Source organism: Mustelus asterias, chromosome 20 (genome assembly GCF_964213995.1).
Source record: "Mustelus asterias chromosome 20, sMusAst1.hap1.1, whole genome shotgun sequence".
NCBI classification, from domain to species: domain Eukaryota; kingdom Metazoa; phylum Chordata; class Chondrichthyes; order Carcharhiniformes; family Triakidae; genus Mustelus; species Mustelus asterias.
Window position 1 is genome coordinate 59,882,524 of NC_135820.1, and position 13,694 is coordinate 59,896,217.

General features: G+C 43.9%; 1 protein-coding gene across 2 annotated transcripts in view; it reads right to left on the minus strand.

Moving 5' to 3' along the window:
* ptprt (protein tyrosine phosphatase receptor type T) overlaps positions 1 to 13,694 on the minus strand; it is a 999,403-nt gene that overhangs the window by 157,109 nt on the left and 828,600 nt on the right. The window contains exon 16 of one of the 2 annotated variants that reach the window (XM_078236146.1): positions 7,980 to 8,015. The exons of the other annotated variant lie outside the window; for it this stretch is intronic. Coding sequence (XP_078092272.1) covers positions 7,980 to 8,015 — 36 coding nt within the window. The remainder of the gene's footprint in view (positions 1 to 7,979; positions 8,016 to 13,694) is intronic. 2 annotated transcript variants of the gene reach the window in all.

The following is a 13,694-nucleotide window of genomic DNA, read 5'->3' on the forward strand; positions in this document are numbered from 1 at the left end:
GGGGTGGATAAGGGGGACAGTGATGTGTGTGGGTAGTGGGGGGGGGGGTGGGTGGATAAGGGGGACAGTGATGTCTGTGTGCACTCTCGCTCCCGCTTTTCGCTCCCGGGCCACTTTCTCCACTTTCTGCAGCCCGGGAGCGATCTGACACGAGCGCGTTTTTCAATTTTTTTTCTAAATGCGCATGCGCAGCTCAGAGCTCCGATCGTTTTGGCCGCGCTAAGCCCCGCCCACAGCGCGAATGGGACTGGAAATGGCTGAGTGCGTATGGGGGCGTCTGAAAGCAGATTTCCAAGTCGGATCTGCATTACGCCCAGATTCGGCACTTAGAATGGAAATGGTAAAATTGGGCCCTGTTTGTTTTATTAACTGTCCTCTCAACCTGTCCTGCCACCTTTAATGACTTATGCACAGATACACAGGTCCCTCTGCTCCTGCACCCCCTTTGGAGTTGTGCCCTTTATTTTATGCTCTCTTCCCACCATAATTAATCACCTCATACTCCTCCGCATTGAAATCTTCTGCCACCTATCCGCCCATTCCACCAACTTCTCTGTGTTCTTTTGAAGTTCTACACTGCCCTTCTTACAGTTTACAATGATTCTTTTAGTATAATCTACAAATGGACAGATGCCAGCCTCCAATTGGCCAGTGGCTCTCAGGGGGGTTGGGGGGGGGGTCAGGATTTCTGTTCCCAAAGTTCTTGATCCCAGGGAAGGCCAGCCACTGGTCACTGAAGTAAGGCACTCAGTATAGACGGACTTTCCCCAAAGGAGGCTGGAATGTTTAAGTTGTCTCGCCAGTGGGTGAGATCCCTGTCGCCTTGTGTAAATACCACAACTGGAAGATGATATTCCACTGCTCCATCAAAATACTTTCAGAAAATCCATGTGATCTGAAGTCTGGGAAGGATTAAATGAATCTGAGGATGCTTTGTGAAATAGCAAGGTGGATGACCTCACAAAAAAAATGGTAGCAAAAGCAGGAAGGCAGATTATTACCTGAATGGCTATAAATTGAGAGAGAGGTATGTGAAATGAGACCTGGATGTCCTCGTACAGCAATTGCTGAAGGTAAGCAGGCGGTCAAGAAGGCAGATGGTATGCTAGCCTTCATAGCGAGAACATTTGAGTACAGGAGCAGGGATGTTTTGTTGCAATTATGATGTGGAGATGCCGGCGTTGGACTGGGGTAAACACAGTAAGAAGTCTAACAACACCAGGTTAAAGTCCAACAGGTTTATTTGGTAGCAAAAGTGGCTTTTGCTACCAAATAAACCTGTTGGACTTTAACCTGGTGTTGTTAGACTTCTTGTTGCAATTATACAGGGACGTTGTGAGGCCACACCTGGAATATTGTGCGCAGTTTTGGTCTCGTTATATAAGGAAGATTGTTCTTGCTATAGAGAGAATGCAGCGAAAGTTTACCAGACTGATTCTTGGGATGGCAGGACTGACATATGGGGAGGGATTGAGTCAGTTAGGATTATATTCGCTGGAGTTCAGAAGAATGAGAGGGTATTTCATAGAAATCTATAAAATTCTAACAGGACCAGACAGGTTAGATGCTGGAAGGGTGCCCCGGATGGTGGGGGAGTCCAGAACTAGGGGTCATAGTCTAAGGATAAGGAGTAAACCTTCCAGCACGGAGATGAGGAGAAATGTCTTCACCCAGAGCCTATGGAATTCGCTACCACAGAAAGCAGTTGGGTCAAAACATTGTATGCTTTCAAAAAGGAGTTGGACATAGCTCTTGGGCTAAAGAGATCAAAGGGGAGAAGACAGGATCAGGCTATTGAGTTGGATGATCAACCACGATCATAATGAATGGCGGAGCAGTCTCGAAGGGCCGAATGGCCCACGTCTGCTCCTATTTTCTACGTTTCTATGTTTAAACCCATTTAAAAAATAGCCTTATGTAAAAGTATACCCAGGTCACCTGTGCCTTAGAGATACAAAAAAGTGATTGCTGGATATCTGAAATGAAACAGAAAAGTCTGTCCTTATTCCAGTGCCTTAGAGCAGGTTGAATAATATAGTTGCTGCATTGTGTTGCTATAGGACTTTTGTGGATAAGTAGTCAAAGAACATTAGTACTAACGTTGAATCCTGTATTGTTCAGTCATTGCGATTTAGGTGCAGTGGAAGCTTTAGCAGAAACTGTTGCTATGCCATAGAGGTTAGTAACGTGTCAGGAGTTGGCCCACAAACTCTGCCACCAGTTTCAGTGTTAGCTGTCTTCAGATCTGGTGCTGGAGGCTACATAGCATGGTGGCAAGATTACAATTCTATTACTTGTGGTGCCGGCTGCTGTCAGCTGCATAAGTCCTTCTGACATACAACCCGAAATGTGAGTCACACCATGATCTCTTCTCCCTCTAGGGTAAGAACTGTGCCTAATGGCTGCCAGCACCAAAGCTGACGTTGCTTTGTGCATTGTTAAAGTGGCGGATGTGTTGCTATTAGAAAATTAGATGTGCAGAGAGCGGAACAATGCTTATATGTCAACTAATCACTCCTGTTTTAACCTTTCCAATGGTCCATTGAGTGATTTGGGATAATTAAAAGTACTATATTCATGGTTATCACATCAGCAATAGCATCATTACAACTGTCTGAAAACTGAATTAAATAATTATTGATGTATTATTCAAAAGTTTTATTTTCCCAACATGAAATTTTCAGAAGGCTTCTCCTTTGTAATTCAAAAATAAGCTTCTGGTTACCCGTTTTCAATGCTTCCGCTCATATCACGACAGTGATCAATAGTGCAAACAGCATTTGATGACTGCTAATGATGGGACACATTATAAAATGGCAAGGCAAAAGTCTGCTGATAAAGAACCCTGACGCATGTTTTTTTTCAGGCAGCATCATCCAACACCTGACAGGAAGGTTCTCAAGCTGCTGTCATGCTCTCCCCCATCCTGAGCGAAACAATTGAACGAGACTCAAACAGAAGACGCACTAAAGTATTTCACAGACATTGACAGGGCTCCAGCTGATTGTACTTCAAAGCTTTATGCACGGCTATGGCATAATTATTTTTGTTGAAATATAATGGGGACTAAATTGGTCGCTAACTGGCAAAAACAGACATGGGGGATCGTGACGTGCAATGAATGTCTCTTCAACGTAATACAGAGCAGTACACCAACGTCGTGTTGCCAGTTCATATGAATGATTGCTGATTGCAGCCAGTGCTAACTTGCTGGAACTAATAAATGCCAGCCTGTCCCTCTTAAAGGGGGACGTGCATTGTGGCTGGAAGCAGTTGCTGACAGCTGTGCAGGAAGTGAAGCTGAGCTGGGAGACAAAGAAGAATGGCAGAACCTGGAGAGAGAGTGAGCTCCAAGGTTTGCTGAGATTGGTGGCACAGTGTTTAGCACTGCTGCCTCACAGTGCCGGGGACCCAGGTTCAATTCCGCCCTTGGGTCACTGTCTGTGTGGAATTTGCACGTTCTCCCCGTGTCTGCGTGGGTTTCCTCTGGGTGCTCCGGTTTCCTCTGAAAGACGTGCTGGTTAGGTGGATTGACCCGAACAGGCGCCTGAGTGTGGCGAACTAGGGGAATTTCACAGTAACTTCATTGCAATGTTAATGTAAGCCTTACTTGTGACTAATAGATAAACTTTACTTTATAGTTCCGAAAACATTTTGGAATAATATAAAAATATAACACCTTACACGGGGCAAGGTCAGTGACTGCATCTTCAAATACCCAATCCTATTAACTGCATCACACCAATAGCCTAAGACACTGCTTAAATCACCACACCTTTCACTCAGCTGCCAACAATCTCTATTAACTAGGGATCATAGCCAACATTCATATGATTCACCTCACCCTCACACAATAAGCAATACTGCAAACCTCACACCCATATCTCACAGGCTGCAAATGCAGCCAGCTACTCAACTATGGCAGCACAATAGCCAGAGTTCATTGCACTTATTGTACTTCTCTCTCTCTTGCAGGGCAAGGTGATGCTCAACTGGAAGTAGCAGGAGTTAAGTGGAGGAGATATATCTCCCATGGAGGAAATGATGCTGGCCATTCTTGGGATGGTCATTGCTGTGTTCATGGCCAGTGTTGGGACAGAAACCATTGAAGGTGGCAGTATCCTCAAACTCAATCCCCCTTCTCACATCTTATTTCCCCCTCACCCCATTAATAACTTGGATTCTATTCATTCCAGAGTTCTGATATACAAGCTGCAGATGATGTAAGTGCCTCTTACTTTCCCCCATTCCCACATCACAATTTTGCTGTGTGTCTGGTATGTATATATTATTTAAATAATAAAAAACTGCAGCATGCTGCTGTGCAGAGGGACCTGGGTGTCCTTGTGCAAGAATCACAAGGAGTTGGTTTGCAGGTGCAGCAGGTAGTTAAGAAGGCAAATGGAACTTTGTCCTTCATTGCTAGAGGGATGGAGTTTAAGAACAGCGAGGTTATGTTGCAGCTGTATAAGGTGCTGGTGAGGCCACACCTGGAGCACTGTGTACAGTTTTGGTCGCCTTACTTGAGAAAGGATATACTGACACTGGAGGGGGTGCAGAGGAGATTCACTAAGTTGATTCCGGAGTTGAGAGGGTTGGCTTATGAGGAGAGACTGAGTAAACTGGGGCTACTCATTGGAATTCAGAAGAATGAGGGGAGATCTTATCGCAACATATAAGATGATGAAGGGAATAGATAAGATAGAAGCAGGGAAGTTGTTTCCACTGGCAGGTGAAACTAGAACTAGGGGGCATGGCCTCAAAATAAGGGGAAGCAGATTTAGGACTGAGTTGAGGAGGAACTTCTTCACACAAAGGGTTGTGAATCTGTGGAATTCCCTGCCCAGTGAAGCAGTTGAGGCTACCTCACTGAATGTTTTTAAGGCAAGGATAGATAAATTTTTGAACAGTAAAGGAATTAGGGGCTATGGTGAGCGGGCGGGTAAGTGGAGCTGAGTCTACGAAAAGATCAGCCATGATCTTATTGAATGGCGGAGCAGGCTTGAGGGGCCAGATGGCCTACTCCTGCTCCTAGTTCTTATGTTTTATGTACCTTTGTCATTATTAACACTTTTCTGTCCCTAATGGCACCATTAACAACCCCTTGTCTCATCTACATGACATCTTTGTCAATCTATCCTCAGCTCCGACCTATCACTGACTTTCCATTCTGCCCCAATCCCCTCTCCAAGTATATAATTCAACACATTTCTATCCCTCTTCAGTTCTGTGGAAGGGTCATATGGACTCAGAACATTAGTTGTGTTTCCCTCTCCTCACAGGTTGCCAGTCCTGCAGAGTTTATCCAGCATTTTCTGTTTTTATTTCACAATCTTACTGTTGTGTAATTTTCCTTTCAGATGTGCAAGAGGGACAACCTGGCCAGGCAGTGGAGGAACATTAGAGTAACAATGAAGACAATGGATGGGATTTTACGGCCTTGCTTGTCCCGAAACCGGAAATTCCCACCCGAGGTCAATGGACCTTTCTATGGTCCGCCCCCTCGCCCACTCCGATTCCCGTGGCTGGCCGGATGGTAAAGTTCCGGCCACAGTCCCGACGCTTGATTTCACAATTGCAACCATCAGCTCAGATTCTGTGCATAGTTTAGAGGATAGATTAAAAGTGGGATCTTCAGGTGTTGAAACACTGGGAATGAGGGAGGCGATGGCCCAGTTAGTATTATCGCTAGACTATTAATCCAGAAACTCCGTGAATGTTCTGGGGTCCTGGGTTCGAATCCTGCCACAGCAGATGGTGGAATTTGAATTCAATAAAAAATATCTGGGATTAAGAATCTACTGATGACCATGAAACCATTGTCGATTGTTGGAAAAACCCATCTGGTTCACTAACGTCCTTTAGGGAAAGAAATCTGCCAACCTTACCTGATCTGGCCTACATGTGATTCCAGAACAGACTCTTAACTGCCCTCTGAAATGGCCTAACAAGCCCCTCAAGAAGGCAGCTCACCACCACCTTCTCAAGGGCAACTAGGGATGGGCAATAAATGCTGGCCAGCCAGTGATGACCATGTCCCATGAATGAATGAAAAAATGAGTAGGCCACAGCCAGGGCAAGAATAGTGCAGCTTCTATTTGCAGAGAATGCAATTTGTTAGGACAATTTTCATCACAATATTGATGGATATGAAACAACAAAATGCTTGGTACATTGAGGAGACTTCCAGAAAGCCTCTGGTCAGTGGTAATGAGCTTACTGGAGGCCAACACCAACTTGACACAGGGCTTTGTGCGAAGCTTAAAGTTCCTCCTTTCCAGCGTGGAACTCTGTTCAGGAACATGTGGACCCAATCACGATGTGGTAGAATAGTTTCCACTTACAGTCCAAGCAAAGCATCAACATCTGACTTCTGCAGTGGAAGCTCAGCTGGCTATCAGGCAACCTTAGGCTGCTTCCATCAAGGCCATGGATGACAAAGACTCGCAGCAGTCCAGCAATCTGTCTTCAAACAGATTACTAAATTGCTGAGGTGCTGCCCCAGGGGAGTGGCAATGGCTCCAAGGAGCACAAGCCTGCTGCCATCTTGCATTCAGTCATGATGTTATTGAATGGCTGGCCGGTCTCGGGAGACTGTTCATATTTCTCATTTTCTTAAGAAGGCCGCATTTGCCCTCCTAACGCTGCCCTTGTTGCCAGCCAACCAGCCCATTCTGTTGCTGTCTCGTCTGAGACAACAGCTGCCTGAAGTGGTCACCAAAGGTTAAGTGTCCTCCACTGAATGTCGGCAGACTTCTATCAACCATGCGGCACCCACTGGGCTAGCACTGCATAGGGGCACTAGTGATGATGTGGAGATGCCGGCGTTGGACTGGGATAAATACAGTAAGGAGTCTAACAACACCAGGTTAAAGTCCAACAGGTTTATTTGGTAGCAAACACCACTAGCTTTCGGAGCGCTGCTCCTTCGTCAGGTGAGTGGGAGATCTGCTCATGATGAGCAGATTTCCCACTCACCTGACGAAGGAGCAGCGCTCCAAAAGCTAGTGGCGTTTGCTACCAAATAAACCTGTTGGACTTTAACCTGGTGTTGTTAGACTACTTACTAGGAGCACTAGGACAGACAAAGACACACAGAAGACAGGCACTAAGGCTGTGTACATGGGCACTATGGACGTTATTATGGAGCTTTAAGGGCACGTATAAGACCATACGATGTTTGAGCAGAATTAGGCTATTTGGCCTATTGAGTCTGCTGCTCTACCATTGAATGCGATCAGGACTGATCTGATATGATAATCCTCAGCTCCATTTTCCCACTTTATCCTCATAGCGTTAGGTGCCAAAATGCTAGTTTTAAAGTGGCCTCCTGAATGAGGTTCTTTATGTGGCAATCAGCTGTTTATAAGACTCGTGCAACTGTTCTTAGTGCTGGAATCATAGATTCCCTACAGTGCAGGAGGAGACCATTCAGCCCATTGAGTCTGTACCGACCACAATCCCACTCAGGACCTATTCCGTAACCCCACATATTTACCCTGCTAATCTCGCTGATACTAAGGGGCAACTTAGCATGGCCAATCCACCTAACCCGTACATCTTTGGAGTGTGGAGGAAACCAGAGCACCTGGAGGAAACCCAAGCAGACGCGGGGGAAAAGTGCAAACTCCGCACAGACAGTGACCCGAGGCAGGAATTGAACGTGGGTCCCTGGCGTTGTGAGGCAGCAGTGCTAACCACTGTGCCACCGTGCTAGCTTCAACTCCTTTATCCAGATCACGTCTTGTATTAAATAGGGGCTAAACCAATATTTGAGCTGAAGACCTTATCCTGCCCTCCTCTTTACCCCTAAATTATTCAGCAATAAGCACCATACTGAAACTTGCAGGATCACAGTTTACACAGTCAATGCTACTTTACCTTTGAAATATGCTGCATACCTTTGGGTGCAAATAGACCCAATTAGTAGTTAGGATACACCAGTATTATAAGTATTAAATCATGAGGAAGTGTCTCACCTATTACTGCATTGGACGCTCCTTGGTCTGTTGATGCTGTATTCCACCAATCCATCGAAAAGTGAGATCAAATTAGTTATGGAAGAAGGCAGCAGGCAGAAAGAGAGATAAAGACTTTTTAATGTACAATTAGACTTTGCGTTATAATCCTGCAAAAGTAATCTCAGTAAAATAACAAGAAATAAGATCACTTCTGACAGCATAAACTTCAAATGAAGAATAAATGATTTATATATTTCCTATTTGAGAGAATATTCAAACTGTACTTCATCAGAGTTAAGACTGATAACATGAAGCAAGCATGTAAACACACTGGGACTGATTCTAATCTGACCAAATTGACATCAGCTAACCATATAACATCCAAATGGTATGATTATCGCCCCTTTAATGTCACATGCTGGTTGCCACCATGTTAAGGAGTCGCCTGCAGGTCACCTGAAGGGTTGACCCATTTAATCAGTAAATAATATGTATGTGCAAATTGACGTCTTCTAATGGCCTGGTAGGTGTCCAGATCACCAACAACCTGTCCTGGATCCCCCATGCCGAGACTATAGTTAAGCTAGCCCACCAATGCCTCTACTTTCTCAGAAGACTAAGGAAATTTGGCATGTCAGCTACGATTCTGACCAACTTTTACAGATGCACCATAGAAAGCATTCTTTCTGGTTGCATCACAGCTTGGTATGGCTCCTGCTCTGCCCAAGACTGCAAGAAACTACAAAAGGTCGTGAATGTAGCCCAATCCATCATGCAAACCAGCCTCCCATCCATTGACTCTGTTTACACTTCCCGCTACCTCGGCAAAGCAGCCAGCATAATTAAGGATCTCACGCACCCCGGACATTCTCTCTTCCACCTTCTTCCGTTGGGAAAAAGATACAAAAGTCTGTGGTTACGTACCAACTGACTCAAGAACAGCTTCTTCCTTGCTGCTACCAGACTTTTGAATGGACCTACCTCGCATTAAATTGATCTTTCTCTACACCCTAGCTATAACTGTAACATTACAATCTGCGCTCTCTCCTTTCCTTCTCTATGTACAGTATGCTTTGTATAGTGCGCAAGAAACAATACTTTTCACTGTACACTAATACATGTGACAATAATCAATCAAATCAAATCAAATAAAATCAAATCAAAGTACACCAGACTCCAATGACCTTTTTATGAAAGATTGATTGCATATGTGTTGTGCACCCTCCAACCCAGTTTAACCTACTGTGTAGGAGAAAACCTCCCTAACCGATAACTATTATATGATTTTTGTTTTTGTAGAACTAGAATGAACTCAGTATCTAATGTCCTTTAGGGAAGGAAATCGTCTGTCCTTACCTGGTCTGGCCTACATGTGACTCCAGCCAGAGCCACAGCAATGTGGTTGACCCTCAAATGCCCCTCGGGATGGGCAATAAATGCTGGCCCAACCAGTGGTCCCGTAAAATGAGTTTTAAAATCTTCATGGGACCTCACAGAAATAATCTCTGCTACTGCCTCTCCGACTCCTCTTATCTTCACCGTTATGAACCTCCACATCCCATACCCACCTGCCCAATTTCCCCCCATCCCTCACCCAGACATACCTGTTGGTGAAGAGTTCAGCAACATGAGAGGTGAGATTTAATGGTTCTATTTAACTGGGGGCCAGTTCTGGAAATCGATCAACTTCCTGTAAGTGTAAAAGGTTTACCCCCTCCCTCCTAAATTACATCAAAATAGGGTAGCTTATGAGTTGTCATGACCGATATTAGTGAACACTCCTTTTTTCTGCTGGTTTAAATTACATGTTAATTCTGCACTAAATTAGGGAACGTACGTGTGACATATGACATAGAAAATGTTCATCCATGACTACCATCCGTTATTTTAAAGCTTCCATTTCTTCGGTATCTAGTTTCATCTTTGGGTGTCTATGAATCAGAGCTGCTTCATGTGACCGATAGTTAAATTCAAATCGAATTTAGATTAACAGCAAAGACTTCATGTAAAATTAAATGCAACACATGGGTCTGAGGCCATTTGGCACGGTGTCAAAGTATAGGTAGTAGCTATTGTGACAATGCCCTCGAGTGGCACATATTTAGTCAGAAGTATTTACACTTCAGAGCAACATGCTTCCAGCCATGAGTTGGGCCAAATTCTAAAAGTGCATTCGAAAATGACAGTATTCTTATCTCTGCTTATTTCTTGAAGTTGTAATGGAAAAATCACGCAATTAAACGGTGTTTAATTCTTCATTAAAGCTCATGAGTGAGTTCTGATGACTAAACGCCAATTCATATTTTTCCTTGTCTCTTCAAATATTTGATATTTATCTTAATTCGGGACTTGTTTGTCTTGAAAAATCTGATTTTGGAATTTGGAATACAAAGCAAATTGAAAGTCTAAACCTTGTTGCTATCGCTCCGTCCTTCAATTATTTACTCAGAGTTTAAACACCAAAATAACACAATTAACAAAGCATATTGGCATAAAAATTTCAGATGTTGATTTTAGTGGATGAATACATTCAGAAGACATTCTTCCCGATAGAATTATAAACTTGCTTCAAAGCAAACAAGTTAACATAGCAATGTTAAGATGGCAGAGTGATGTTGTAGAAATGTAGGGTAGCGTTGTAAGGCACAGTGGTTAGCACTGCTGCCTCACTGCACCAGGGACCCAGGTTCAATTCCGGCCTTGGGTGACTGTTTGTGTGGAGTTTGCACGTTCTCCCTATGTCTGCGTGGATTTCCTCCGGGTGCTCCGGTTTCCTCCCACAGTCCAAGGATGTGCAGGTTAGGTGGATTCGTCATGCTAATTTACCCCTTAGTGTCCCAAGATGTGGACTTCAGGGGAATTAGCTGGGTAAATGCACAGGATTATGGGAAAGGGGCCTGGGTGGGATCCTCTGTCAGAGAGTCAGTGCAGACTCAATGGGACTCTTTGAATCTATGATTCTGTGAAATGCATCAAACATCATCAGTTAAATATCGGCTATAGTGATTTGTAGGCTTTATCTCAGAAAATAAATGAGTTGTAAACTGTATTTTGTCTGCATGAGAAATCTGTAAACAAAATGTAAACAAACTGTTGGGACTTATGATCAAAGCATATGCATGGTAACTGGCAAACACAAATATATTTGGATCAGAGATCTATCCATCTAAAGCCATTGAAAAAATAGACATAGGCCATCACTGTATATGTAAAAAATATGGAGTTTTTGAATGGAAACTGATTATGATTTGTAATTTGCCTGGATTAGATATCTATTAACACAAAGACATTTGCAATATATTAATTTCCCCACCATCTTCATTTTTTTCTTTATTCTACTGGTTTATGCTGGGAATTATGATTCCATGGTTGATAGTAACCATTTCCCTCCTCCTTCTGATACGATACCTGACTGGACATTTATCCTGTAGAACGAGAATGGACAGGAGCACTCCTCTCGAACTCACAGCCTGCTTCTGCCACTCCAGGTTCCTCCTATCTTCACCATTATGAACCTCCATCTCCCCACGGCCACTTCCCTACACCCATACTCTAAATCCCCCAAAACCCCCCCAACCCCCTGCCCCTCACCCAGACATACCTGTTGATGGAGGGTTCAGCTATTTGACATCTGGAAAGGCTGAGGAGTTAACCACAATAGATATTGCAGTCAAACCCAATCCGTTCCCCATACATGTACTTTCCAGTGTTTGGATAATGGGGAGGCGATGGTATTATCGCAGACGATTAATCCAGAAACTCAGCTAATAAGACCATAAAGCCATAAGACATAGGAGCAGAATTAGGCCACTCGGCCCATCAAGTCTGCTCTGCCATTCAATCATAGCTGATATTTTTCTCATCCCCATTCTCCTGCCTTTTCCGCTTAACCCCTGACCCCCTTATTCATCAAGAACCTATCTATCTCTGTCTTGAAGACACTCAATGACCCGACCTCCACAACCTCCTGTAAAGAGTTCCACAGATTCACCGCTCTCTGGCTGAAGAAATTCCTCCTCATCTCTGTTTTAAAGAATCGTCCCTTTAGCCTGAAGTTGTGCCTTCTGGTTCTAGTTTTTCCTACTAGTGGAAACATCCTCTCCATGTCCATTCTATCCAAGCCTCGCAGTATCCTGTAAGTTTCAATAAGATCTCCCCCTCATCCTTCTAAACTCCAACGAGTACAGACCTAGAGTCCTCAACCGTTCCTCATACGACAAGCTCCTCATTCCAGGGATCATTCTTGTGGATCTCCTCTGGACCCTTTCCAAAGCCAGCACATCCTTCCTTAGATATGGGGCCCAAAACTGTGCACAATATTTCAAATGTGGTCTGACCAGAGCCTTATACAGCCTCAGATGTACATCCCTGCTCTTGTATTCTAGCCCTCTCGACATGAATGCTAACATTGCATTTGCCTTCCTAACTGCCGACTGAACCTGCACGTTAACCTTAAGAAAATCTTGAACAATGATTCCCAAGTCCCTTTGTGTTTCTGATTTCCTAAACATTTTCCCATTTAGAAAATAGTCTATGCCTCCATTCCTCCTTCCAAAGTGCACAACCTCACACTTTTCCACATTGTATTCCATCTGCCATCTCTTTGCCCACTCTCCTAACCTGTCCAAGTCCTTCTGCAGCCCCCCTGCTTCCTCAATACTACCTGTCCCTCTACATATCTTTGTACTGCCTGCAAACTTAGCAATGTCTTGGGGACCCAGGTTCATGTCACGGCAGATGGTGGAACTTGAATTCAACAAAAAAATAATCTGGAATTAAGAACCTATGATGAATCCAGAGCCACAGCAATGCGGTTGATTTTCAACTGCCCTAGCCAAGGGCAACTAGGGATGGGTAATAAATGTTGGCCAGCCAGTGATGTCTATGGCTCACAAATGAATGAAAAAAAGGATAGAAACTTGAGGAAGAAGACACAGGCTAACTTTAACCCAGAAACTAATCTATCATTGCCCTGGCAGAGGTTAGGAAATGTGGCATACACTTAAGGATCTGCCTGGGCCTTTCTAATTCTGTAAGATTGTACATTTGAATTTAATATCTTCAACCAAGCCATTGGGAGAGGAACCACTTTTATTCAAATTAACATTTTCTGAACATGTCAAACCACTTCAATTGTTTTTATCCGTCTTCTGAATTTAAGTGAATATAATGTATACACTCAACATATAAATTGTTGCATTTATTGCTCCTGATATTTAAGGAAGATGCCCTTATTGTGCCTGAGGAATAAGAAGTTAGCAAACGTTTAGTTTGGGATATAGGGGACAAGGAGAGCACATGGCTGGATGGGAACATAGCTATGTTCCCATAACAGACACACAACTCAAAGACAAAATGTAGATGCCCATAAATCCGAAAAGGGGAAGGTTTCCACTTTTTTTATATTTAGCTGGTGTGTAACCACAGTGAATAATGTGTTGGCTGGCAGGGGAATAGGCATATGACTGTGCACTCCCATTCAGTCAATGCCGCTGACATGGGGATGCATCTCTACACTGTCTCTGCTCTGAGCAAGAACAGAGTGAAAGAGTTAATAATGCTCTAGAAGTACCCATTACTCCTTCCACATTTCTTTCCATGCTCTCCTTCATGGGCTGAATGGCTGAGTAGATACTAGACCCCAAAGCCATGATATCAGCAGTCTGAGACCCCAGCGAAGCTGTCACCAGATTCTCAGTCATTGTATTACCCACTGCAGTGGCCATAGAGCTG